The sequence below is a fragment of the Cariama cristata genome, unplaced genomic scaffold (genome assembly GCF_000690535.1).
Source record: "Cariama cristata isolate BGI_N322 unplaced genomic scaffold, ASM69053v1 scaffold9879, whole genome shotgun sequence".
Lineage (NCBI taxonomy): Eukaryota > Metazoa > Chordata > Aves > Cariamiformes > Cariamidae > Cariama > Cariama cristata.
In genome coordinates this window covers 1-27,740 of record NW_009636313.1, presented here as the reverse complement: position 1 = coordinate 27,740, position 27,740 = coordinate 1, and the positions used below count along the sequence as shown (strand labels likewise).

At 36.9% G+C, this 27,740-nt stretch overlaps 1 protein-coding gene across 1 annotated transcript; it reads left to right on the top strand.

The window, feature by feature from the left end:
• On the top strand, nucleotides 1-24,362 carry XPOT (exportin, tRNA). Its single transcript, XM_009707887.1, has 24 exons — nucleotides 1-136; nucleotides 1,983-2,065; nucleotides 3,181-3,237; nucleotides 4,867-4,936; nucleotides 6,114-6,332; nucleotides 6,903-7,087; nucleotides 7,434-7,602; nucleotides 8,974-9,210; nucleotides 9,541-9,579; nucleotides 11,737-11,799; nucleotides 12,797-12,921; nucleotides 13,658-13,802; nucleotides 13,957-14,076; nucleotides 14,251-14,345; nucleotides 14,995-15,064; nucleotides 15,509-15,747; nucleotides 16,246-16,531; nucleotides 18,329-18,518; nucleotides 19,770-19,886; nucleotides 19,972-20,087; nucleotides 20,593-20,640; nucleotides 22,024-22,095; nucleotides 23,202-23,258; nucleotides 23,765-24,362. Exons 1-24 carry the CDS (start codon nucleotides 77-79, stop codon nucleotides 23,789-23,791), a joined length of 2,889 nt encoding a protein of 962 aa, XP_009706189.1. The 5' UTR covers nucleotides 1-76; the 3' UTR covers nucleotides 23,792-24,362.
• The last annotated feature ends 3,378 nt before the right edge of the window (nucleotides 24,363-27,740 follow it).

Sequence of the window (27,740 nt, the reverse complement as noted above, 5' to 3'; positions counted from 1 at the left end):
AGATGATTGTAGTTTCCCCTCTAGAAGAAGTGGGCAAACCAGTCAGGAGTAGGAAACAAAGAGTATAGCAATAGAGATGGATGAACAAGCCCTTTTAGGGCTAAACCCAAATGCTGATGCGGACTTCAGACAAAGAGTATGTAATTAATTTGCTTATCCCTCTAATAATTGGAGGTGCTGTTTCAGTGCAAAAGTCTCCTATTTTCTTGGGCGGGGGGTTGGGGGTTTGGGGTGTTTTTGGTTAAACAATACATAGGGTTTGTGGTGGCAAGTACAAATCAAAGTCATGTCACAAGTGTGTAAGCTGAAGGTCGTGTGTCACTAGTTCTGTGAAATTGCACTTACTGTGCATAGAATTTATTTTTCTGGGCTCTGACTTTTTAAGTCCTTTTCATTCTTTGTACTTGTTGCTCAGCTCCTGACATAGGTTCCCACAGAATGAAAAGCAGCCACTGAAAACAATGAGTTGCTTGCAATTGCCCTTTTAATTCTTAGATGTGTGGTTTGAGGGGTTTTTTTCTTATTTTAATGGGTTGCCTACCTTTAGTATCTTTTAATGAAATGTAACTGTAGTGAAGCTTGTATTAGCATAGAGTAGGTAAGAAAGTAACCATCGTATGTGGGTAACAGTTACTTCACAAAAGATTCTCCTATGAAAAGGCATTACAATTTATATAACTATTTAATGAGTAAATATTTCTGCTTACTGCTTGATTATCAAGTTGATTCAACTGTCTGCAAGATAATCTCTAGTAAAATCCTGCAGAAATGAAGATGTTAATACCTTGGGTTTGTGTTCATAAAACAAATCCTGGAATGCATAAGAAAGTTAAAAACAGTTTGATGCAGCCTAGTGTTAGTAAGCAGCCTGTTAAATATGTTGGTTCTGAGTATTTGTCCTTTTTGAAGGGACGGATATAGCTAATCTTTAGTGTTCTGTTAATAGGGTATCACTGTAAAATTTGAAGCTTAGATTTATTGACCTTTTAACTATGCAGTCTGCCTAGTTTTGAAATATTTTGTAGCAAAAGGTGACTTACCTTTTCACTAATCATGTAAGATATAACATACAAAGAAAGTATCAAACAATTTCTAGTAAAACTGTTCAGTATAAGAAAATTACCAGTACTATCTACAGGAAGTGAATTCTTGTTTTAAGAACTTATTTCAACTCAGTGAATAATTTGGGAAATTACTTTGGTGAATGAAAACAATTATGAACTAATGCAGAAAAAAACCACAACCAAAAAACCCCAACAGCCAACCCCCCCCCCTCAGAATACATGCATTCATAGAATTGAAATAATGTTGTTAATCTAATCTCTGTTTCAAAAACTAGTTTACTATTTTGTGTAACAGGCCATACTAAATCCTAAAGCAAATAGATCAAGTTAACTATTGTCAAAAGCTATTTAGAAGTTCTGATAAGCAACTTGATTATCTAAAATTTGGTAGAAGTTTTTTCCAGTGTCTGTAATAGATTCATAAACTGCCAGTTGTCAGGTGATCAGTGTTTGAATGTTTCTTGAGCTTGAGGTGTCGAATACAGCCAAAGTGGTGCAACAAAAATAGTGAGTTGTTGTCAGTGAAAAACCTAAATCACTTTCTCTTTAGAATTTGGGGAAGGAATTTTAACTTGGATGTGAACTTCCACCTAAATCGAAAGGCCCTGAGCAACTTCCTGTAGTTGACCCAGTCTCCAGAGGTCCCTTCTAACCTCAACATTTCTGATTCTGTGACTTATATTCAAGTAACAAAAGTCTTTGTATTGAATGTAAAGTGGAAATAGGTACCTATGATATTAACATAAGTATGCTAATGTGTTATGGTAATTGGGGAGCCATATAAATACTTGGATGTATCCAAATAGTGTTTGGTTTTTTTTGCATGAGAACTGTTTAAATGTGAGTCTAAGTGTGAATGAGATGTCTTGCTGTGTGGTTTGTTCTTTTTTGAAATGAAATTTACTTGGATGTTTGCAGGCACTAGCCTACTTTGAGCAGCTGAAGATATCTCAGGATGCTTGGCAAGTTTGTGCAGAAGCGTTAGCTCAGAGTATATACAGGTAATGTAGATAAGAATCATTGCTTATTTTCATTAGTAACATGTTTGAGTCTGGTTTTAGCTCTACTGCGCAATAGGCAAAACTGTAAATTGCTGAAAGTTAGTATGGTCTTTATACTATTTTTAGTATCATAGTTGATCTGTGACTTCTGTATAATGTCTTTCAAGGAAAAGTACTGTGTAAGTAAAACTCCGTATTAATTTAGTAGCCTAAAGACTGCTGCTTTATGAAATCCGGCAAAAAAGAATGAGTTCTAGTACTGTCTTTTGGGGAGGAGAAGAGTGCTGAAACTTTCCTGTTGTGAGACTATGGGCTTTATATGCGGTAATCTCAGAAGCAGTTCCTTGCCCCTGTCCTATGGAGTAGGCCATCACTTTTTCAGGATGCAGAGAGTGTGTAAAGTTGTGTATTTAGATCTCGAACACTAGGTTGTTGCTGTATCACAGGTTAATTCAGGTTGGAAGGAAACCGAGGGATGTATATCTCCTGAATAACAACAGTGATTTATAGTGAATGGTTTTTTTTTGTGAGTGATTTGTCAAAACTTCTGACTCCAACAGGGTATGCAGTAATTAACAAAACCACATAAGATTTGAAAACAGTATTCTATAATCTTTACCAAAATACATTATGATTGTTACAGTTTTTAGATAAGATAAACTCATGTAGATTTTAGAGCATGTGGAATGTCCCATCCTAATCTATACCTTAGTTTGTCTTTAGCTTTGGTCTTTAAGACACAATGTACAACTTGAGCTTTACTGTACTAATGGACCATGAATGCATTATTGAAGCCTGACAGATTTTTATAAAGGCAGGATACAATAGGTATTGTGGTTTTGTGTGTTCAATACTGAAATCAAAGCATAACAAATTGGTGGATATAGGAAAAAAGAGTATAATATCAAACACAAATGCTAGTTTAACGGTTGCTCATTTTTACCAAATTAACTGCTCCAGTATTTGTCATTTTTGCTTTGAAGTAATAGCAGTAGCATTTTTCTCAGGTGCACAGTAATTCTTGATTTGCCAAAGGGATGACCTTTGGAATTTTTTTCTTCCCAGAGAAGTGTACCATATTGCCACCAGTAACAGAATTCTATTTTCTTTTCTAGCGATGATCACATCAAGTTCTTTTGCTTTCAAGTGCTGGAACATCAAATTAAGTTCAAGTGAGTAATCCTTCTTGACCAGCCGTATACATCCATTTAATTTTCCCTTTTTATTCTGCTCGCAACAAAACTTAGTGATATCTGTCATCTCAGTGTGGTTGATGAGGTGGCTTTAATCCGGTCCAAAGGACTTGTATTTCCTCACCTTTTCCTGGGAGAGGAGTAGTTGGATTTTGAGCAGCATGCTCTACTTAGCTAGTCTAACACCTGTGTATGACCCAGCAAAGACCCAGTTATCAAGGATTACTTGAAACTCACTAAGCCATTCCTTTCTGGAGATTCAAGCCTTACTCTGTACTCTCACTGATTTTTGCAGAAGAGTCCTGCAAGCAGCAGCCCTTGCTTGGTACAAAGCCCTGGACTTCAGACAAAGCCCTATTCATTCAATAACCGTGGTAGAGATGTTAAGAGAAAGTAGTCTTTTCCCTGAGTGGTGTTTTCATAGAATCATAATTCTTGGAAAAAATACTTTGAAATAGTGAGTTTCAGTGCATGAAACTTGCCCCCCCCCCGCCCCCCGCTTTGGGCTCCTTTGGCCTCGACTTGAACAGCATGGCAGAGGTGTCTGCCTATTAGAATATCATTGTGACTGGTTGCAATACACTGGACATGTGGGTCTGGCTTTAGATAGGAATAAGATGTCATTTGCGACTGTTTTTCACAATTATATATCAGAGCAAAAATGAAAGACTTAACTTTCTGTGATTATTTTTTTATTATTATTTACCTGATTTTACCTCATTGTCCATCTTCCTCTGCTTGTTCCAGTCTGTCACCTGCTTCCTGCAGTATGTTTTCTCTTGTTTTCCTGCTTCTTACTTTCTTTGAGTGTTTTCAGTGGGGTTGCTTTTTTCTTCTCCTTAGTGAATAGTTACTTGTGAGAGGAGCACTGCAGTCATTCCTGTTAAGGACTATACCAAACCCATAGCTAGCTCTATTGCAAGGAGGGTGTTCTCAGCTTAGCTAGTCCTGAGAAGGAACATGTTGTGTGGGTAGTGTTTGAGGTGGGCTGGGTGTAATGTGAAATTTTGCCAAGGCTATATGTATGACATAAAGCAGAATTACTTGTTTGATTTTTTGTTTTGATATATTGTCTGATAATGTCAGTAGGCCAGATCAGTGAAGGACTTCCTTATGCTCACTATTGACAGTCTTCAACAAGTAGTAAACAAATTTGAGCATATGCAGATGTCTCTTCCCTCTTCCCATGGCTTATGGTCAACTGTGTATTTTTATCAGGGTCATAAGTCCTGTCCCTGATAGAGCAGCCTTCCTGCAAAATTTCAAGCCCCTACTCTGATGTAGGAGGCAGTAGTGCCTCAAAATGTAATCCATTAATATGGGTAAAATTTTTTTCCTTATTTTCATGTCTGATTCAAAATTTTAGCATGTGAATAGCTGTGTAAATTCCTTTTCTAGAAACCTTTCATTTACATTAATGTGCAGTATTATGTGCAATATTACATAATAATATACAAATTACATAATAATATACAAAAATGTCATTTACATTAATGTGCAGTATTATGTGCGATATTACATAATAATATACAAAAATTTTTTTGCCTTACTGAATGTTGTGCTCACCATGAAGCAGTTGCGTTTTGATCTCATTATGCTTTGTTTCAGATACTCCGAACTTACTGAAGTGCAGCAGCAGCTAATTAGGGAAACACTCATAACATGGCTGCAAGCCCAGGTAAGTGTGTCCCTTCACAGCAGTCTTACGGTCAATGTGAGACATTGAGTGTGGGCTAAATGTTTAATCTGTCATATGAGTTTAGAGATGGTTTCCTGAAGATATATGGTATCTGATGGTTAAAAGCTTTTAACATGCTGATCTTTATTAGAAACTCTTTAAATCGGATGTTGTAAAGAAGTCTGTGCTTGAACTTATTACTAAATACAAAACTCTTACATCAGATAATGATTGTGGTTTAATCAATTGTGTGTGAAATAAGGAGTATTAAAAGTTTTCCTTTAGAGAGATATAATCCAGATTCCCAATGTTCCTGAGTGTCTGGAGGAGGAGCAGTAATTCTGTTTTAAGACCCTCCTGGCCTAACTCCTGTCTACTTAGAATACTAGCAGATGTTTATGAATGAACAGCATCACTCCTCTGTTAATACTATGGCAGGGTATTGGCTACTCTTTCCTGTGGAATTAGTTGCTGTAGCTGAACATGTAATATCAGTTGGACCAAAGAGTTTGCAATCAGCAGAACCATCAAGTGAGCTGATAGAAGTCTTTACCCATACCTACTGCCATTACCTAGTTATCGTTCCACTTCTGCCCTGGAAATTAACACAATTGCTTTGTTTGTAGAAAACAGTAGGAAATGGAATATAGTATAACTTGAAAAAGAACAGATCATTGTGAAATGGATTAAATTGCTTTTAATTTCTCTTTGTGGCAGGCTGTTCTGTTTAGGAGGAGTTTATAGAAAAGGAGGAGGAGAGAGGGAGACTGGTAGTGACAGATTTGGGGGTTTTATTTCTTCCTGAGCTTAGATTTTGAAACTTGCTGTACTATTCTTAAAGCTAACATCTAATGTAGACACAAGCTAGCTACAAGAGAACTTGTTTTACTTCTTTCACCAAACTGACAAATCAGCTTTTAGTCTTTGAATAGTACACTTAATGTCTTAGTACAGAATGAAAAGCTTAGGACTGTATCACCCAGAGAGGATGTTTTCCCTGTTTCATTACAATTTAGCTAACTTTTCTTCAAAATCCTTGGAAAGGTAAGGCTTTTTATTGATCTCAGCCAGGAAGAGAGGTAGTACATTAATCACTATACAGAGATGAACAAGCATACCTATATGTATGTATGCAGTTTAGTAAGACTATACAAATAAAGTGTCTTGTTTCTACCAGATGCTGAATCCCCAGCCTGAGAAGACTTTTATTCGCAACAAAGCAGCACAAGTCTTTGCATTGCTTTTTGTTACTGAATATCTAACAAAATGGCCCAAGTTTTTTTTCGATATTCTATCAGTAGTTGACCTTAATCCACAAGGCGTGGATATGTACCTCAGAATCCTGATGGCTGTTGATGCTGAGCTGGTAGACCGGGATGTTGTTCATACATCAGAGGCAAGTTATTATTTTGCATTAACATTTGTTTTAAATTTCAAAAAAGTTCTCTTACTTTAGAGCAGAAGACTTGCAGAGATGATGTTTTTTCCTATGGCAGCTCTGCCTTAGAGACATTAGGTGGTTTAGATACAAAAGCCATATGTTGTTTAATGCTTTTTATGATTTCATACTTTTCAGTTAATGTATTTTTTGCTTGAAGAGCTAGCAAACAAGAACTAATGGACTGAGTTAGCCAGTTTAATGTTAGACTGACTCATTTTAAAATGTTAATTTCTTCCAGTGCCTGTTTTAAGAAGTCCTAAGATCAAAAACCCATTTAATGACCTAGAGGACTTTTCCCCTTTGTCTGCCTTTCTTCAGTGTTTGGGCGTTGTGGTAGAAAAAAAGAGTGAAAACTAGGGTATTTTGGTTTTATTTCTTGCAAAAAAACCCGCAACCCTCTCTTTGGGTTTCTGGTTTATTTATCTTGCTAGGACAAGTGGTGTCTCGTAGTGGATACCAAAATGCAACTAATTTGACAAGATGCTAATCTATGACGAGTGATTTATCCTTTTTCTGTATTGATAGGAGGCTCGCAGGAACACCTTATTAAAAGATACTATGAGGGAACAGTGCATTCCAAGTTTGGTGGAATCATGGTACCAAATCTTACAAAACTATCAGTATAATAACTCAGAGTTGACATGCCAGTGCCTTGAAGTAGTTGGAGCTTATGTATCCTGGATAGATTTGAGCCTGATAGCCAATGAAAGGTAAGGGGTTTTTGAAGGAATATGTTTGCAAAAATAACCTTGATAGCGTGCTGACTGTATTTCCATGAAACAGAATTAAAACTCGTCTTTGAGATATAATCTTTGTAGTTTTGGGGTTTTTAGTAGAGTGATTGACTTTGCGAGCAAAGCCAATATAATGGCCAAAATAGACACTGTGCAGTTTGCTGTGTTCTCCTTAAAATGTATGAAATGCTGGGTTTAGTCAGTACAATGGACTTCAAAACTGTCTTAAAAGAAACAATTGTAAATATGCACACAAAAATATAAAGCTTCTCTACTATGCTACTGTGTACATATGAAAATAAACTTTATTTTTTCTCGGAAGATTTATAAATATGCTGCTAGGTCACATGTCTGTGGAAGTTCTCCGGGAAGAAGCCTGTGATTGTTTGTTTGAAATTGTAAATAAGGGAATGGACCCAATTGATAAAACAAAATTGGTTGAATCTTTATGTCAAGTATTGCAGTCTGCTGGCCTCTTCAGTATTGATCAGGTTTGTATTTTTTGATTATTATTATTATTGTATTTTATTATTATTATTATTGATTTTTACAATAGGAATGATTCATAGGTTTCCAACAGTTCTTAAATAAGCAAATGAGCAGAAAACTATAAAACTAAATCCACAGATTAGGGAGAATGAATTGTGCTTCTGCATCAAAGCTAAACATTTCTTAGAATTTTCTCATACTTACATTAAGAGCTTGTTATTAATATTCCTTATTCATTTGAAACACACTGCATTTCTTTTGCCCTCAGCATGAGTTCTTCATTTTAGAAGCAAGGTATTACGTAACTCCTCTGTTCCCTCTCCTAAAGCACGTTGTGCTTACTGTTAACGCTGCTTCTGTGTTTTGTTGCCTTGAATCTTCTCTTCTGAGTGCTTCCATACTAGGTGTTGTAGCCAAGGTAGGGTTTTCCTAAGGTGAGACTGAGACATTAGATCAGCTGTGCATAATTAGGTTGGGGAAAGAGCTTTCTTAAGGGTATGCATTCTGTTCTGCATGTCTACACCATTAGACATGAGGCTCGAAATTCTTATCTGTAAGCTGGAAAAATATAGCTGCTAACCAAGCACACGTTCCCTAGCAGTTGCAGTGTTTAAGGAACAGCTGTTTGCTACCTGCCATGGAGAAAGAGGAACCAGTCCTTGTGAAGGTGTAGTCCTTATATTGCAAGGCAAATATCTCTCCATTTTGGAGCCTTTGTCAAATTTGTATTCCTACTGCAATGGAGAAAATGTGTATTCATCAATTCAGGAGGTGTTCCTTTAAAAATCTTACCTTGGTCTTTCTGAGGAAGACTTGTTATTCTGCTTTTGTAGAGTCATGGCAGGGAACAAAGCATCTGTTTGGGGTTACTGGTCTAAGGGTATTTCTCGATTCTGATCAATGTATTTCTGCAAAAGCAAGCCACAGATACTTAATATTAAATTCACTCTTACAGGCAGTACTGAAAGTTACTTGTTATGAGTATTTCTGAAGTGAGCTACAGCTGTTAATTCTTCGAAGTTTTCTCAAAAAAAGATTTTCCTCTTATACAGCCTAAAATTTATGGTAGGTGTGTGCTGCTGCTTTTATTTTGAACCTGCTTCTTGCTGTAAATTAAAAAGAGCAACAAACTAATCTGAAGAGATGAAGCAAACTACTGTTGTATAATGGAGTACAGCCAAATGTGGCATTGCTTTGCATTTTCTCTCTCCATTCCCCAGGGAAAACAAACCAGGCACTTGTACTTTCCATCTATGAGACAAATGTTGGTTTTACTACTTCTACGTAGTAGACATGGGTAGTACAGTCTGTAAGCTCATGCCATTTAAACATGAGCTTTGCTAGTATTTCTAATCAGATGTCTTTTCTTGCAGGAAGATGATGTGGATTTTCTGGCCAGATTTTCTAAGCTGGTCAATGGGATGGGGCAAGCATTAATAGCTAGTTGGACTAAACTGATAAAAAATGGTGATATGAAGAGTGCTCAAGACACTCTGCAAGCTATTGAAGCAAAAGTGGCCCTCATGTTGCAACTGCTAATTCATGAAGATGACGACATCTCATCTAATATCATTGGCTTTTGTTACGACTACCTTCACATCTTGAAACAAGTAAGTATGTCTGACTTCAAATTTAATGCCACTTTTTGATATATATTCCCACAAAAATCAAACTATGACTATGTGAATCTCATACTATCTGCAAGCTGACTTGCAAAATAGTTTTTTTGACTAATTAGCATTCAATATCTTTAATGGCTACAGTCATGCTATTTCTATAGTGCTGTTTAGAAATCTGACGGAATTGGGTTAAGTCTTGTGTTGAGTGGAAAGAAGGCTTGCAGATCATATGACTATTAAAAAAGCAAGCCTGTCTTTTCCTATTAGACAGTAATAAAGGAGTTACTGTACAAAAAATAACACTTGAATTTTATTTTACAGCTTTCTGCACTTTCAGACCAACAAAAAGCTAATGTAGAGGTAAGTATTTTCTTTTTACTAGAGATTCTATTTTTTAAGAATGTATTGAATCAATCTTTCATTTTGCTGAAACAAATGATAATTGTTTTGCAATTATTTTAATTCTGTAATATCACTTCTTAGAGAGGAGCAGAGACTTCTCTCAGATGATGCTGACGCTTGGTGTCAATAGAAAGCCTGATCGCATTCTTGCTATTTGATCATGTTTTTCCTCAAAGTGTTACAAGTGTCTGTTTCTGCAAGACCACCAAGAATTTCGTCTCAGTAACCTAAGTTTAATTCATTTGTCCATTTTGGTGTTAAAGAACTTCAAGTTTTGCACTTAGAACAAGTAATTGTTTCATTTGTCAAAAGTTTTGTGTGGTTTTTTTGGATTTTCCTTGTTTATTATTTGAAATTTATGGCTATCTGCATTCAGAACCATCACTATTGGAAGAGACTTGCAAGATGCTAATCAAGTTCTTGATAATATGATGAGCATTTTCATTTGCTAAAGAAGCTGCTGGGTACTGAATTTAACCAATACGGAAAAAAAAAAGTTTGTTTTTTTCACCTGGTAGTAGGGATGAGGTGCTCTGCAATGCTGATCAAATACCTGTTATAATTCTGCTGAGTCTTCTCTAATGTTCAGTGAACCTGTTCCTTGTAGTAGGTATATGGATATGTCCTGCCCATTATTTGTTGCTACTTAAAGCGTTAGAAGTCCAACAGAATATTATTGTTGTCATAGATATAAAAATGGTCTGCCTGTGATTCAGTTTTAATTATTCAGAATAACTTTCTGTCCATTTGGAATAATTTAGATTTAATACACATTTTGTAGATTCCCCAGAACAAACTTAAACTAAAGTGAAAATCAAAATATAATAGAGTTTTAAACACTTGTTTTAGCTAGCTGTGTGTGTCAGTTCAATTTCTATCCATCCTGGAAAGCATGAATGGAATTGAGTACTCCATGTATTTTTGGATGGAACATCAAATCAGAGTTCTAAAAACCTGAACTAGTAAATGCTTAGTAAAATCAATTAGAGTTTGAGACTTCAGTAGAGATGAGATCAAGTCTTTGTTGCTTTTTTAGGACTTACCTGCAGTCCCTACTAAAGTGAAATTGCACATCAGTGCTTTAACTGATCATAGAATCATGACATCATTATGGTTGGAAGAGACCTCAGAGATCACAAAGTCCAACTGTATCCCTGCCGCCGCCATGCCCGCTAAACCCACTAAACCATGTCTTGAAGCGCCACATCTAAACGTTTTTTGAACTCCTCCAGGGATGGTGACTCTACCACCTCCCTGAGGAGCCCATTCCAATGCTTAACGACTCTTACAGTGAAGAAGTTCTTTCTAATGTCCAACCTGAACCTCCTCTGGCGCAACTTGAGACCGTTTCCTCTTGTCCTATCGCCTCTTGTCCTATCGCTCGTTACTGGGGAGAAGAGACCAACCCCTGCCTCGCTACACCCTCCTTTCAGGTCGTTGTAGAGGGCAATAAGGTCTCCCCTCAGCCTCCTTTTCTCCAGACTAAACACCCACAGCTCCCTCAGCCACTCCTCGTAAGGCTTTTTCTCCAGGCCCTTTACCAGCTTTGTCGCTCTTAACTCTTGATCTAACAACTTGCTGAAAAGGGAAGGTTTTGCTTTTCTCATTCTTGTTTACTGGTCCTGACTCTTACTCTTGGATGCTTTGCTGAACCAATTCAGCTTGTTAACCTGTCCCCAAAAAAAAAATCTTTCAAGGATGTTGAGCTATTAAAGAAGTTAATGTTACGTCTAAGCTGACCTGCCCTTTTAAAACAGGATCTCAGACAACCTGTTTAGCTTCCTCTGCCTCCTTCAGTCATCTTAATTGTTGTTTTCAGCATGAACCAAACACCACAGATTACAAGCAGGAAACAAAACCAGATAGCGCTGTCAGAGACTGAGACCTCCAAGTCATCTATGCTGTGTATCTGGAATGGCATCTGTGTATTGTTTGGATATAATCCATCTGTTTTAATTTGGACTGTTGCTTCTGCTACATATCTAATAATTCAAATGGGATTTAAAGTATTTAAACATTTGACGCTTCCTTTAATGTTTCTTTTACTGCAGGATTTTAACTATTGCTTCTTATCACTTGTCTGCTTCTATGCTTACAGTTCTGTTTTTATCTTAGGCAATCATGTTGGCTGTTATGAAGAAGTTGACATATGATGAAGAATATAATTTTGAAAATGAGGTACTGTGTTATATGAATAAGCAGACAAAGGCAACTTGAATTACATGTAGTAAAACTTGCTCAGGCTTTTAAAATTCATATTTTTCATAGACTAAGGATTTGAAGGTAGGAAACAAGGATCTGTAGGCTGAATTTTTGTCCTCTGTGGAAAGCTTTTTTTAACCTCTGGGCATGTCTGCATGGGACAAAACAACATAGTAAAAGGATATGCAAGCCAGTTCTGTTAACAGAATATTTCTGGCTGTATTTGCACAGAACAATTCCTAGGCAAATACGGCTGTGCTGTTAGCTAAACATAGCTGTTGAGCTGGCTTGTTCAGTGTGAGTTTGCATGTTTCTGCACATCACCTCTGTCTTGCAAAAAGATTCAAGAAACATTGTGTAATGAAACTGTTAAAGAGATGCTGCTTGACCTACTTCAGATGGTCAAACCTCTGCAAAAATAAGCTAAAGGAGGCAGAAGATCTCCGATTTCACTTTCCTCCCATGCTTACATCTCTGTTGGCCAGCAAGAATGATTGAATATGCTAGACAGACTTACTGTTGCTTCAGGCTGTTCAGAGACCTGTAGTCCTTAAAAATGTTAACTTAAACTGTATGCAGTCCATCATAAATATTTCTGTTATTTTAGTTTTAAAACTAAGCTAGATGCTGAGAAACAATATCTTTGAGGAGTGAGTCAATTTTCAAGAACTGGGTCAATAAGGCTTTGCCAAGAGCATTTTCTTTCTTGTACTTTTGGCTAGTTTTCAGTTTGGAAAGCCTTTTTAATGTGTTTCTGGACTGAATGCAGTGGATCTCAGCACATTACAACCAGACAAAAAAGAAGCCTGCTGTTATGTTGCAAGAGCATAGGGTCAGCATTAGTGAATTCTCTGAGCGTGGTATACTGTTCTTTTATGCACATGTTTTTGTTTTAGGTGTAACTGTATGAAAGGGTTGTGGATGAATTTAAACATGAAAATATGGACTTCACTGACACGTGAATGTTTTGTAGGGTGAAGATGAAGCGATGTTTGTGGAGTACAGAAAACAGTTGAAACTGTTGCTGGACAGACTTGCGCAGGTCTCGCCAGAGTTACTGTTGGCATCTGTCCGCAGAGTTTTTAACACTACACTTCAGTAAGTTGGGGTTTTTAACTTGTTTACATGATGCCCTTAGCTTTTTTTTGCCTTTTGTAACTGTCAGAATTTATAATGGACGTAAGTGTGATGTAGCAAGGCGAAGCCAGTCAATAGAATGAGCTTGTTACAACTTCATGATAAATATGACTTTGTTTAACCTTTACTCAGCTGCTTAGAAAGAAAAAGCTTTCTTTTTGTAACCTTAAATGGCAGCAGGTAGGATAGGGAAAAGAAACAGAAATGAAGTATTTTTTTACAAAAAGAGCAGAACCAATCCTGGAAACTGTGCATGTAAATAAAGAAATGTTTTTACTAGTTGCCTGACTTAGAGGACAGTTGTGTGTATACACATAGGAGTCCAGTATTGTTGGTGACTTTCTTGTAGTTTGCCCTTTAGTGAGCCCTATTTTTAAGTGAAGCTGAATGGCTTGTCCACACGTCATAGCAGGTGGTTTTGTACCCAAATACAAATCAGGAAATCTGTAGCTTTGAAGTTGAAACTGGTAAAAGAAAATCGGTAGCACTCTGATGGAGAGGTGCTGTGTTTGTGGATAAAGTCTTCCAGAAGCATCCTGAATTGCTGCCTAGGTCTTACAGTGGTTTTTTTACTTTAAATCTGCTCCTTTTATTCTGTGCATCTGAAGAAGGCTCCAAAGAAAATACTGACATGGTAGAAGTGTGATTATTTCATGAGCTACTACAGACTAACATGGTCATCATATTCTTTCTCTAGGAATTGGCAGACTACACGATTTATGGAAGTAGAAGTAGCAATAAGGCTACTATATATGTTGGCTGAGGCTCTTCCTGTATCTCATGGTGCTCATTTCTCTGGTGATGTTACAAAAGCTACGGCTTTACAAGACATGATGAGAACAGTAAGCATGTGTGCTGTGGGAGCTATTTAAAAATGCTAATAGACTGGAACATTCCAGTTTAAATGGCTCATCTTAATTACCAGCATGTCACTTACATTGTAGTTTGGTGTTGTAAATGGCTCAAGTACTAACTTGCTAATGCTTTTATTTGTAGCTGGTGACTTCTGGTGTTAGTGCCTATCAACATACATCAGTGACCCTGGAATTCTTTGAAACAGTGGTTAGATATGAAAAATTCTTTGCTGTTGAACCTCAGCACATTCCAACTGTTCTAGTAAGTTTCATCTCATTTACCTTTTTGACTAGATTAGATAAGTTCTTTAGACTTAGGAAATTTTCTTATTTTCTGAAGGCCACTAAAGAAGGTGGGTTTCTTAAATTGTTGGATGATTAGCTTTTCCCCCTCTTGTTTTGAGATTCTAAGACTGAGATACTTTCTTGATTGCAGATGGCATTTTTAGATCACCGTGGTCTTCGCCATACAAGTCCCAAAGTACGAAGTCGAACAGCTTACCTCTTTTCCAGATTTGTCAAGTCTCTTAAGTGAGTAAAGCTGTTACAAATGTATCCAAATGACACTGAATTTACCATACATAGCCCTTCTGTACATCACAGTTGTCATTGAAACATGCTGGACTTCAAATGGACTGCAATAAAGTAATATATCAATGGTGCTCTAGCAGGTTTGTCCTATTGTTTAATACTAAGGTAGCAGTGGAAAAAATTGTCACAGAACAAAGAACTGGAATACATATGCTTAGCTTGTCTTGATTTGATGTTAAAACTCATCAACAGTGTAAATATTTGTGCTGCTTTTCCTCAGCAGAGCTGAGAGCGAGTGGATCTGGAGACTTCCCAAAATAGCTCTTTCCTGTCTCTGACAAAATTCTGAACACTTACAGAATTTATACCGATGAAGTTTACTTAGTGTATTAGAGCCCTTCAAACAGTCCTGTCCTTTTGATCTTATTTCACAGGCATGTATTTAATGTAGAGGCAGGAGAAGCTCCAAGATGGCTCAGATTTCAGAAGGATCCTATTTTTCAACTGTTAATGAAAATAATTCACTCAGATGAGTTCTGTATTGAGAAGGTAGTTCACTGCCTAGCTTTACAGGTTAAATAAAATACCAGGAAACCTGTCAAAACGCACATGCTTCTAAATAGTGTTATGTACTTGTGTTTTATTTCAGTAAGCAGATGAATCCTTTTATTGAAGATGTTCTGAATAGAATACAAGACCTGCTGGAACTTTCTCCTCCTGTGAGTATTTAAAGCAGGTTTTTGTAATAAATAAGGCTTGCACTTACTCATTGGAGTGTGCGAGTACTCACTGAATTGTAAGCTTAGCACAAAAACATTCAAACACAAATAATTGTCTTGCTTTTTTGGTGTGAGATCACTTGCATGCTTACATTTGTACATAATTTTAATAATCTTGCTTATGTGGGTTTCTGGGAATATAGGCTAGAGGGGCAGTATATATGGAGGGCTATCTATCTGAATTGTATAAAAATAGTTGTTCCTTCAACTATGTTTTTACCTGTACTTGATGCTTCAACTTAAGTAGGAAGAGAATAAAACTGTTATAAATGTACTATAGAGATTACAAGGCATGATTAAAGAAAGAGTAGTATCTTTAAACTTTGAGAAGACAACTTTGATGAAGGACATTTAGTGAATTATGCCTGTTATCTTCCGTTTTAGGAAAATGGTTACCAGGCTTTGTTAAGCAGTGATGATCAACTTTTCATTTATGAAACAGCTGGAGTATTAATAGTTAACAGCGAATACTCTGCAGAAAGAAAACAGGCTCTAATGAGGAATTTGTTGACTCCACTGATGGAGAAGTTCAAAGTATTGTTAGAAAAACTGATGATGGCACAAGATGAGGACAGACAGATGGCACTGGCTGACTGCCTCAATCATGCTGTTGGGTTTGCTAGGTAGGTACAGCACAGTGACTCTGTGTGTTTCTGGTTTGAGTAAAAGGGGAATATAAAGGATTTATTGGGAGGGTGGGGCTGAGTTTCTGCCTGTGTTTTATTACCTAGAAAATCATCAGTGGTTGTAGAATTTCTTATGGTAGCCCAGAAAATGAGTTAACTCCCCTTAGAAAAGGTTGCTATGGATGTAGATACAGAGAATATTGAGCAAGTTGGTAATGAACCAGCATCTATCCCCTTCTTTGAAGAATTGTATGGAGCTATTCTAATCATATGTTGTTTGTAAATTGTTAGAATTTAATTCTCCATAAGCTGCCAAAGTGTATCTACTTCATATCAAATAATTCTGTTCATTACTTCCACTGTTTGGCTCTCATTTCATGAAATGTCATCTAGTTTAATGTATGGGTTTTAAAGCATATGTTGTTCTCAGTGTTATTGCTGCTTCATTGTATTGGAACGTGAGCTTATATAAAACTTGGTGTATTGCTTTCTCAGCCGAACCAGCAAGGCTTTCAGCAATAAGCAAACTGTAAAACAATGTGGCTGCTCAGAGGTTTATCTGGACTGCCTACAAACATTTTTGCCAGCTCTCAGTTGTCCATTACAAAAAGAAGTTCTGAGAAGTGGTGTCCGCACTTTCCTTCACCGCATGATTATTTGCCTAGAGGAAGAAGTTCTTCCGTTCATTCCTTCTGCTTCTGAACACATGCTTAAAGATTGTGAAGCAAAAGATCTTCAAGAATTCATTCCTCTTATAAACCAAATAACAGCAAAGTTTAAGGTATGATATTGCTTAAATTTTTAATGGTCAAAGTGTTGCTGATATCTCCTGTTTTCTGGTTGCAGAAAAATAGCAGTGTTTTAGAACCTTATCTCACAATTAATCGATAAGTATATTTCTAAGGCTGCTACTGGGAAACATAGTCTTCAACCACAGTTATACATTGCTGGACTCTAAATTTTTGGGTTTAATATTTAAAAAAAAATACTACTTGCAGCACAAAACTACTTTTTTTATTAACGCAGTTAACTTCATGCTCCCACTGAAGTGTTAAGCTAATATTACAAACTACGCAAACTCTGAAGTGAATTTTCTCATTTCTTATAATGAGGTTTCCAGGCGATACAGAGATACTGAAATATCAGATGCGCCTATAGGGAGGAATATTGATTTACAAGATCTCGATGCAGTGGTGTTGCATAAAAATGTACACTGAGGCTTAATGCATTGTTATTCACAATAGGTTGACAAATATGGAGATTTTTAAATGGAGGCATGAGATATGTATTAAGTGGGAGTAGGACTGTTGACTGATTATCTCGCAAAGGTTCTTGAAGTGTAGCCTTTGGGAGCTTCCTAGTTTCAAACAGTTCAAATGCAAACTCAATGAAATGTGTGGAGTTACTAACCTGTTATTTATGGTTCATTCCCTGGGGCTGCCACAAGAATATTGTGCTATTGTGAATGGGATGTGAAATTCATTGCTGTATGAGAAGGTTAAGAAGCTCATTAAGCAAAATTAAAATTACTAAAAGTGAAGTGCATTTTGTGAGCAGTAGAACAGACGCATAGTATACCTGTGTGAATCTAGCATGTGGACCTCTGTTTGGAGCATCCCATCTGCAGAGCAGAGAGAAGGAATTTTGAAAAATCAAGTATTTTGGAGATTAGGGAGGAAGGCTCTTATTACTCTAGTCCTTTTAGCAAGTTATGCTAAAAGCAATTGAAGGTAACGGTAGATAATTAAAAATAGTCTGTGTAAGGTGAGGAAGGTTAAAAAAAGTCACAGGAACAAGACTGGACAAGTACTATGTACAGGTGTGATGTTTAACTTTGTATGATATGGTACCATTCTTATTACAATATGTTAAAATAAGCATCATAAGTTCAGTAGTCTCACCTTGACTACTTTCAAGGTACTGTAAAGAGAAGATTAAAGATAAAACCTTGCTTAAGCATTAAGAAATGAACATCTGAGTTACCTCTATGGAACTCTAGGGTATGGCTGAATAGCACACACCTTCAGTTTTTCAATTCATAAGGTAATTCAGTGCCCTTACGTATATTTCTCACTGCAAGCTGGACATAGATGACAAGTTTATTCTGTAATGACAGTGGTATTTCAGCTCAGGAAAATTTATTTCTTTAAGCAGTCTTTAAAGATAAGTGCTACAAAAGGTGGCCTGCTGCCAGTTTTAACATCTTAGGGATACATTTTCTATAACTACAGTGACTTTACAATAACCCTCCTTGATATTTCAGGGAATTTGAAATAGTGTCAGTCTGAACAGAAGGATGAGAAATCCTGAAAAAGCTTCTGTTCCTACTCAGAGTGAGACTAGATAGAGCTAGATATTTTTGTGCAAAAGACTCGCAATAAGTGGTGTGTAAGTCAAGATGCAGTAATGTTCATGGTGACCTTGATGTGACTCGCTTTGTTGTAAGTAATCGGTACATAAAAATACTAACTTCAGAGGTGAATCAAAGCTGAGAGTTTTAACAAACCCTTAAGGTTTAATTTCAAAATGTTCAATTTCTGTAACTGTTTGAGTTGATACCCTCTTCCAATTTCCACAGACACAGGTTTCACCTTTTCTGCAACAGATGTTTATGCCATTACTTCATGCTATTTTTGAGGTGTTGCTCCTTCCAGCAGAAGAAAATGACCAGTCTGCTGCTTTAGAAAAACAAATGTTACGGAGGAGTTACTTTGCTTTTCTACAGACAGTAACTGGCAGTGGAATGAGTGAAGTCATAGCTAATCAAGGTAAGGAGTTCAGTTTCTCAAAGGAAAGCACTGTGGTTATTCTCATCTAAGTTTTGTCTACTACAATCATTAGCCTAGTTCCTGTCAAGTACTATTAACTATGTTAAGGTAGAATGGAATAATGTAAATACAGTATTCAACTAACCTGTTGTGCAAGAACTTGAGTTTGTGAAACTCAGCTATAATAGGTTTTTTCTGCTGATCTTTTCAGCTTATATGTGATCACTGTGTCTATAAGGACAAGAATGGTGTATCCATCCTCGTGTATCGTTGTATTTGATTGGTGAATTGGAGATCACACAATATATAACAACGTATAGCAATGTTCAGACTGTTGGGCAAGACCACTCTCAGCTGCCAGTATTCATTGTGGTGTTCATTTTCTGAAGGACACATCAGTAACTTCTGTAATTTTTAATTACTATCACCTGATCTTGCTATCTATGGTAGAAGGCATCCTGTGACTTATATATGTAGTTACCAGGTTTTCCTCACCCTTACTGGCCAAATGCAAATTAGCGCTTTTCGTAGCAGAAATTTGAAGTTGAATGTCCAGTTGCTTGATTCTTTAAGTAGTTCTCAGTTTGTATTCCATCAAAATGGCTAGGGACTTGAGAAGCTTTAAAGTGACTCATGGTAGGTGGAGCTCAGAATTCCTTCTCCCCAACCTACAATGATGGTAATACCTGTGGGAAAGGAAAGGGTGGCATTAAGAAGTAGTGAGAGCTTGCTTGAAAGAGACACTTGACAGTTGTGATGGGCCAAGAAATTTTTAAAGGAATCAAACAGAAATAAGCATAAACGCGGCACAGAAATTTTAAGTGTGATAAAAATATCTTTCCATATATTGGAAGATAAGCAAACTTCTTCAGTGCTGCTGAGTTTTTTAATTGGCTCTACGAGGTTTGGGTAGAGAGGAGAAGACTTGTGTTTGTAAGCAGGTTGAAGTACCCCCTCACCTTTGTGTGTATTAAAGGCCAGAAGAGCAATTAAAATCTCCAAACTTAAACAAAAAAACACCACCAACAACAAAAACCTGCACAAAAAAACACCCACAACACAATTGTAACCTAAATAAGAGTTGTCTTGCATCGTAGGGGAAACTTCCCAAAAATATTTGAGATTGTGCAAAAAAGAGCTCTTTTGAAGTTGAAGCGTATCTTCCAGGTCAGTATTTATATAAAATAGTGTGAGTACAGAAACATTTTAGGCTGCAAGTTGAAATGACAAGCTCATTTTAATGTGTTTAAGGTGCAGAGAATGTGGAGCGTGTGTTGTTCACTGTCATTCAAGGAGCAGTGGATTACCCAGATCCTATTGCACAGAAGACTTGTTTTATTATTCTTTCGAAGCTGGTGGAGCTTTGGGGTAAGACTGTCTTTCCATAGTTCCTTTGCAGCTGCTACTAACTATGAAGCAATAATAGAACATGGAGTGCTATTTTTCTTTTCAGGAGGAAAAGATGGACCAGTAGGTTTTGCAGACTTTGTCTACAAGCACATTGTTCCTGCGTGTTTCTTAGCACCTTTGAAGCAAACATTTGACTTAGCAGATGCCCAGACAGTACTGGTGTGTATTATGGACTTTTTTTTATGCTTTCATTCTTATTGGGCAGATTCAAGCAAAGAAACCTGAAATGGCCACGTGATATCAAAGATCGTCATCTCACAAATCAAATCCCTTGTGTTTTTTATTGAGGTACCTAGATGATTAATTATTGAATATTGTGGTATTGTATTCTGTAGTTTACCTGTGCTCAAAATCAAGCTAGAGAATTGCAGATCTGAGTATTTACCATTGACCTATGTTACTTCTTAACTAATGTTCAATGAAAGTGAACACACACAGGTAGCTGTTCTTTAGTTCATATTGGGTTCAGTTGTGACAGAAATTTTTCTGGTTAGAGTGGAACAAAAATTGGAAGGTTGAGGCCTAGTTAGCATTGTGTCAGAGGAAGATGAAGGAATACTGGCATGAACTAACCCTTGTTTTGGGCCTGATTAGGTTCTTTGGCTTTAAATACTTAACCAGTAGACTGATCAAACAGCCTCTAATGTTATATATTATATTGCAGGCTTTATCAGAATGTGCAGTGACGTTAAAAACAATTCATCTCAAAAGGGTAAGTTTCTTAATACTTTGCAGGGAATAATTCTTGCAGGTTTCTTTCTAGTGCTTTTATCAATTTCTAAAAATTAGGTACTCACTAGGGTGAATTACTGCTCTACTCACAAAATAATAGGATGACCGTAATGCTGTGTAGGGATACAGGATCCAGTAGTTCTACCTTTTGATGATAAATTACTGCAAAACATTGACTCTTCATTAAGGAGAAAAAGCTACTCCCTTGATTTGTTACTGTGTTTGAAAGAATGCCAACTGATCGATTACTTTTCAGTGTAGTACTTAAACTGTCATAAAAAAGCAATTAGAGATGTACTATAGAGTACTCTTGTGAAAACTAAAGGTATCTTTTGATGTGTAGGAGACTAGATTGAAAAACATTTATGGAAAAAAAATGAATTTTGCATTGTCTAATGACTAAAACACTATAGCATATTACCATTTTTAATGGCAAATGAAACAGTTTCTATGTTCATGTTACTGTTTCCTGCCTCACCCTTTAACTTGCTGGCTAACTTTTCTGTCAAATGCAAGTTAAAGTCACAACTACACAAAAATTGTAAGAAGTAACAAACTGGCAGAGAAGAAATTGTGTTTTAATTGAGGAGAGTTTCTGAGTTTGTTCTTTTACCTTCATGTGAACTGTATACCATGTTCTAGTTGTAGGGTAACTTATGTGAGAATTAGCAAAGCTGATTCACTTTCCCCTGGTAGATGTATTGGATCATGTTTATATACAGCCAGTGTACAGTAATCCCTCTTGTGATGAGAGGGATCTGATAAATGCAGATAAAGAAAACAAAAACTAATGTTAACCAAAACAGACTTGTCTGTCTGCTTCTCTCCAAGGCTGGAAGTTCCATTTTATTACTCTTTAGTCCACTGCAAGTTACATAGTCAATGTCACAAGAAGAGAAACACTATGTTCAGGAGTACTTGGCTACTCAATTTTGCAGTGGGAGTAGTATGGTAAAGCAATTGCCAACTTTTTATTTATTTTTTTCTTTCATGTGTCAGATAGTGAAATTAGGGTTGCCTTCTTACTTAAATGTCTTTTACAGTAGACAGTTCACAAATTGTCTGGCTGTATTGTAGGTTTTATTTCAGTGCAATTTTCAGTACGTTCTTCTGCTGTGTAACATAAGATACCAAATAGAATCCTTAACGCTAAGGTGAGAAATCTTTTTATTTTTAACAGCTGAGAATAACAGGAGCATTTGGTATTTGCTTTGCATAACTTATCTGTAAAATAGTCACGTAGACCACCTGTTTTCAAACTCTTCTGTACCATACAGTATAGGGCTATGACTTCCCGTTTGTATATACAAAAAAAGTATATCTAAAAATATACTTGAACAAATTGTGTACTGCTTTTCTTTAGGGTCCTGAGTGTATTCAGTATCTTCAGCAAGAGTATTTGCCTTCTTTGCAAGTAGCTCCTGAGATAATTCAGGTAGGAATTCCAAAAGAACATTAACAAAGTTAACCTCCTACCTCAAAGGTAGCCTCAGTAAAACTTATTCTGATATTGCATATCAGAATAGGATTAATTTAGCATAAGGAGTTAAGTTACTGCAAGAGTACCTTGCAGCAAAAAAAAAAAGTCCAGTGCATGTGACTAAGCCATCTTCCTACTTTTAATTCAAATTTTAACTTGAAGAAAAAGTATCAGAATACTTTGAGTAATAACTGAGAAGTAAAGTTAAGAATGTTGAATGTACAGAATGTGTGATGATAAAGGTTGTATTCAGTACTACAGAAATTTAAGCCACAGCACTGGTTTTACTGTAAAAAATGACGTACAACATTAAGTGTGGGGATTTTGTCTGCTTGTTTTGGAGCAGTGTAAGAGGGTTCTCAAAAGTGAAACTTTTACACCTGACCGTTGTCTCAACATTAAGCATTGCTAGCCATATGGTAAGCATTGCCATGAAGAAACTGTTAGAGGAACACTGACAACTTAATTTTAATTGCAACTAATTTCGGTACTATAGTAATTGGGTGCTGCATTAGGAGACAATTATACTCATTATAAGACTTAAACTGTAGAACTTTTAAGTGGTGTTAAATATATGTAAGGATCAAGTATTATCTCTTGCTGGCACCCCAATGTTTTCTGGTCTAAGATGATAACTTTTTCAAGTGACAGATGTGTTCTGCTGTAATCTAGAGTCACTTAGTGTGTATGTAATGCTTCTTAAGCATAAATGTTTGTCTGAAGTATTCATTTCAAAGCCACCAAAAGTTACTGAAAAAGTTAAAGGTTTAGAATCTCTTTGCAGTCCTTGTAGATAGTCCTTTTTCTGACTATACAGCTAAAAGTGAATATGATGTCCTGTGTTTGAAAATACAGTTTCTTCACCTCAGGATGCACTTGGCCTGTAATAGCTTATTACAGTTTTTTTATCCATAATATGCTTTTCTTTGGTTGCACATTAGGGAAAAGACAAACTAATATCGATGTCTTTACATACAAGGGATTCTGTATGCTCCTAACATATCTTGGGTTGTCTTGTTGCTTCATTTAGTTATTTAGTGTTTCTTTATTCTCTCTTACAGGAATTCTGTCAAGCACTTCAGCAGCCTGACGCTAAAGTTTTTAAAAATTACTTAAAGGTAATTTTTTTTTCTTTAAATAGCTTTTAATTCCATATGAACTTTGTTATACAGTTCAGTCGTGGTAATGACCTAAAGCAAAATTGAAATATTAAAATATTGAATTATTTAATAGTTTTTAGCTATAGGGAATCTCCAAGTAGTAAAAGCAGTTCTTTGGAGAGAAGGAGCAAACAACAACAAACCTACATCTGTAGAATTGTCACTTATCCTCAGCACCTTGCCATCTCCTCAATAGCTTGATATTCTTGTGACTTACACTTAGTAGTTGAAATAGCAAAAAAGGTGATGCTGTAATTGTAGAGAATGTGTCAGAATGCTTCATTTCTGAGGGTGTGAGTGTAATGGAATAGCAGAAGTCTCATCCTTGAACCTAGTGTGTTAACCAGTATGTTAAACAAGAAAATGAAAATGAGCTCTGTCAAACTAATTCTCTTACACCTCAACTATTCCATGTATTGTATTTCCTTTGTCTTAAAATGTTTTTTTCAATAAATTTTTAACAGGTATTCTTCCAGAGAGCGAAGCCCTAAGGAAAGTACTGGAATCTCACGTACCTGTTTCCATAATCCACAATTCTGGTTGTTAATTTATAAAAACGCTAACTCTTGTGCCATTCAAACTGGTTTTGTTTTTAAGACATGTTGCTTTGTGCTCACATCAGTACATACTCTAGCCTTTTGCAAGAAAGAGAAATGCAAATCCCCCACCTGTGTCTCAAACATGAAGGTATGTGACCACATGAAAAATTATCTGTATACCTACACAAACTTCTATTATGTATAGGATGATTTAAGCTTATGCTGTGACACGTACAGCAATGAAATGACACTTATTTTTGAAATTAAATGTAAAAATCCCTTCAGACCATAGCAATGGTTATTAAAATGTGTACATTTTTGATACAAAGTAAAATGTTTTCATAAGACATAAAATTCATTTGTTCATGTATGGTGACATGAAAATAAAACAATCAAAGTCATTCTTGTAGATAGTCATTTCATTGAAGTTGTCTTAATGATAAAATATATATATACCTCCTATAAAACAGATTGGTTTAATAAATGATTTCATTTAAAAGTAGCATCTGGTTCTATCTTTTTTATAAAAAATAAAATAAAATTTTATCCAGTGAAATGTTAAGTCTCTTTGAATCATTTTGGTTGAATCTTTAGAAGCTACAGCATTTTTTAGCCTTCTGGCTGTTACATTTGAGTAGAACCTGGCAATTTTTCTGATGCTTGGATAATAAATTGTATTGCAGTCTTGCACGTGGGCGATGCTGTCAGAAAGAATTGACCCTACTGAAATATCACAGTGAACACAACTTTAGTCTAACACAGACTTTAGTAGAGTGTTGCTACTTTTGTCCCAAAAGGTATCGGTTGGTCGGTTTGTTTCTTTGCTTTTTTTAATTCTATGACATCACAGTTTTCATAGCTATTTCATAGGAGCAGGGGGAAGCGAGGAGTCTTCCCATGCATGGGATTTAATACTTTACTCAAGAACTGATGTCCATAGTAAAAAAGCTGACTTACCTCTAGCATAATCGGATGAGTATTTTTCCTACACTGTGTGGTGCTAGGTTCTTCATCCAGTTTAAATGGAAAATAAATGAGGAGGTTGATCAGAAATGGCAGCCAAGGGTGGCGTGTGCCCTTTTCCCCTCTCTTGTCAGCACTGGCACTTGTCTGGTTCCCTAACAAGACAATTTATGGTGGAAAGCTAATCTTGCAAAATAACTATTTTCAAATTTTTCCAAAAGTTCAAAGCTACTAAAAAATAAACTCAAAGCTATTTAGAAAGCTTCTCACCCTCTGAGAGAGACACAGTTTTCCAGCTGGAACTATCTGACCATGGAGTGAGACAAGTGATACCACAGGTTCAAGGAAAGGAGCTGTAAGGTGTGGGTAAGGCTGGAAGAGGGAGCAAGCCCCTTTCAGCAGCAGTTGGCCATTGGGCCCATTTAGTTGTAGCATCACTCTGTAGCCATGCAGTTACTGAACTTTAATTGTGCCATTTCACTAAGTTAAGCCAACAGGAAACCAAAGAGAGAGCGAAGGAAAATGATAATCAGGTTTTAACTGAGTAAGTACACTGAAACTGCTGTGAAGGACCAGCACAAGTGAAAGAACGGGACTTGGTGGTAGTGGTGACGAGAACAAGTGACAAAAGTTGGATGGGTCAGCCAGAAATAGGAACGGGAGTAGCTCTCTGTGAAACATCTTGGTGGTGGCATATCAGAAGAAAATGGAATGTGCTGGAAAATACATTTCTGTCAAGGTTGATACAGATCCTGGTGATAGCAGAAGTAGGAAGTCAGAGGCAGAGTAATCGTCTGGTGAGAAATGTTTTCTTACTCTTCAGTGGGTCTTTCTGTTCTTCTCTGGTTGCTAACATTTGCTCCGACAGATGCAGAGGTGGTTGTATTTGTTCGCAGTTTGTCTTAGGGTGTTGCATTTGGTATTTCCAATTTGCTATGAGGTGGGTACCTGCAGGTTATGTGAATGATGTATGTTACACAGGCTCGCAGCAGGATAATGCCCTGGTGACTGTGAAAATTGTGTGGCAGATAGCATTTGTGTTTGCTCTAGTATGAAGGCTTTTCTCTCTCACGTTCTGTTTCTCTGTTCTTCCTTCATATGTTAGTTGTTCACTATAGACTGTATGCAACATGCCAGCTTTAGCTGCAATTCCTGTAGCCATATTGTTAGGATGAAGAGATGTAATAGTATACAGCTACAGATTGCTGAATTTGTAAATTCATGAATGAGAATCCAAATACAAGAGAGGTGAGGAATACCAGAAATTTTACTAATACATTGAAAAGAAATGGAAGCAAGCAAAGTAAAAAATTCTAGAGTGAAACTAATGACACTTTCCTTTTTGGTCTCTGTTTTTCCTATTATATTCAATGTACTGTTTTCCTGTGATTCATACTGTGAAACATTTAAAGGCTAGAGAAGATCCTCCTTGCATAAGGATCACTGTTACAAATATACCCTAAAAAAATGGACAATTTGAATTATGCGAACCATATGAATCATGTTCATTGATTCAAGACCTGGGGAAAGCACATGGGCTGGTAACTGCAGTGAGAGCGGTTGGTGGCCAGAGCGAGGGGCAGGGTGACATTGGACCTGAGATACTCTAGGTCTTAAGCGAACAAAGTTCTGGGGAACCTGGTCTGAAGTCAGCGCTGACCCTGCTTTGAGCGGGTGGTTGGAGCGGAGAGCTCCTGAAGTCCTGTCCAGCTTGAATGAGACTGATTTAAAATGGCCAGGTCCAAAAAGCAGCTTGGTTTTATTCAGAAGTAGAAGCAAATACACATTCAAGATACACAGAAAAGTTCACTGCTGTTTTCTTGATTTTTGAAAGAGCTTTTGCTAAAATCAATATGAATGATCTGATAAATATTTCTGAAGACAACAAAGCTGACTCATGGGTATCCACCTGATGGAAAAAAAAAAAATGGCTTGCAAAGCAGGGTATGGAGGAGAGGGTAAGAGAAATAAACCATGTAACTTGTGAGGAGTGCTGCAGTGTTTGCAAGGACAGAACACAAATGTGGTGGGGAACTATTCCCTCTGTAATGCAGACGGATAACAAAATAATGCTCAGATGCCAACAAATGGGGAAAATATAAAATGTATCGAAGTCAACTTAGCAGCTTCACTAAGGAGAAATTTGGAACAAGCTTAGTGCCCTGTAACAAGTGAACCAGCTGAAGTTTGGATGTGTGATAAAGCTTAAGAAAGGTAAGACAGTAACAATAAACAAAGCCTGGAAGTAAAAGGTTGCCGCCTCTTACGTGTCAGTTCCTCCAGAGAATAGGCTTCTAAGATTTGGGAAGATGGTAGTTCCAAACAGAAAATGCAGAGGATAGTCTTTGGGACAAAAAAAAAAAATATTCTTTTGACTATTTTCCCACTATAGTTATGTTTAAATCACATTATGCATAACTTATGAAGTTACCAATATTTTTTACCTTATACAAGCTATACAGACAATTTATTGGAACAGCAACATTACTGGACAGAGAAAAAAAAAAAAAGAGCAAGAGGTAAATCAGCAAGGAACTTTGCTTTAAGACATCTAAGTTAAAAATAAGCAAGAGTCTGGATGTATGAAAAATACCAAGACCTTGTGAGGTTCTAAAAAAGGTGAAACGGAGAGAAATTACACAGGGCCGGGAAACATTTCCCCTGGATATCCCTTGAAAAGGCAGCCGGTGCGGTGCGGTTCGCCCAGGTAAGCGCAGCTTTCCGCGGCCGCCGGCGGGGAGCCAAGGAACGAAACCACCGCTGAACCGGTTACGCAGCAAAAAATCACCGTGGAAATCCTCACCGGAACTGGTCTGAGCTCGTTTTGAACATCACGCCAGCTAAAATACCCGGAGTGACCATTTTTACGGAACATCCTACTTCCACTTTTCGCTGTTTCCAAGACATTTCCCTGTTTCGCGGTCCCCTCGCCTCAGGG

Bases quoted from the DNA above. Each gene is read 5' to 3' on its own strand.
- XPOT (XM_009707887.1), top strand. From the start codon at position 77: ATGGATGAACAAGCCCTTTTAGGGCTAAACCCAAATGCTGATGCGGAC. The intron at 15,748-16,245 runs GTAGGTACAGCA...TTGCTTTCTCAG, and splicing joins CATGCTGTTGGGTTTGCTAG to CCGAACCAGCAAGGCTTTCA. The intron at 16,532-18,328 runs GTATGATATTGC...CAATTTCCACAG, and splicing joins AAATAACAGCAAAGTTTAAG to ACACAGGTTTCACCTTTTCT.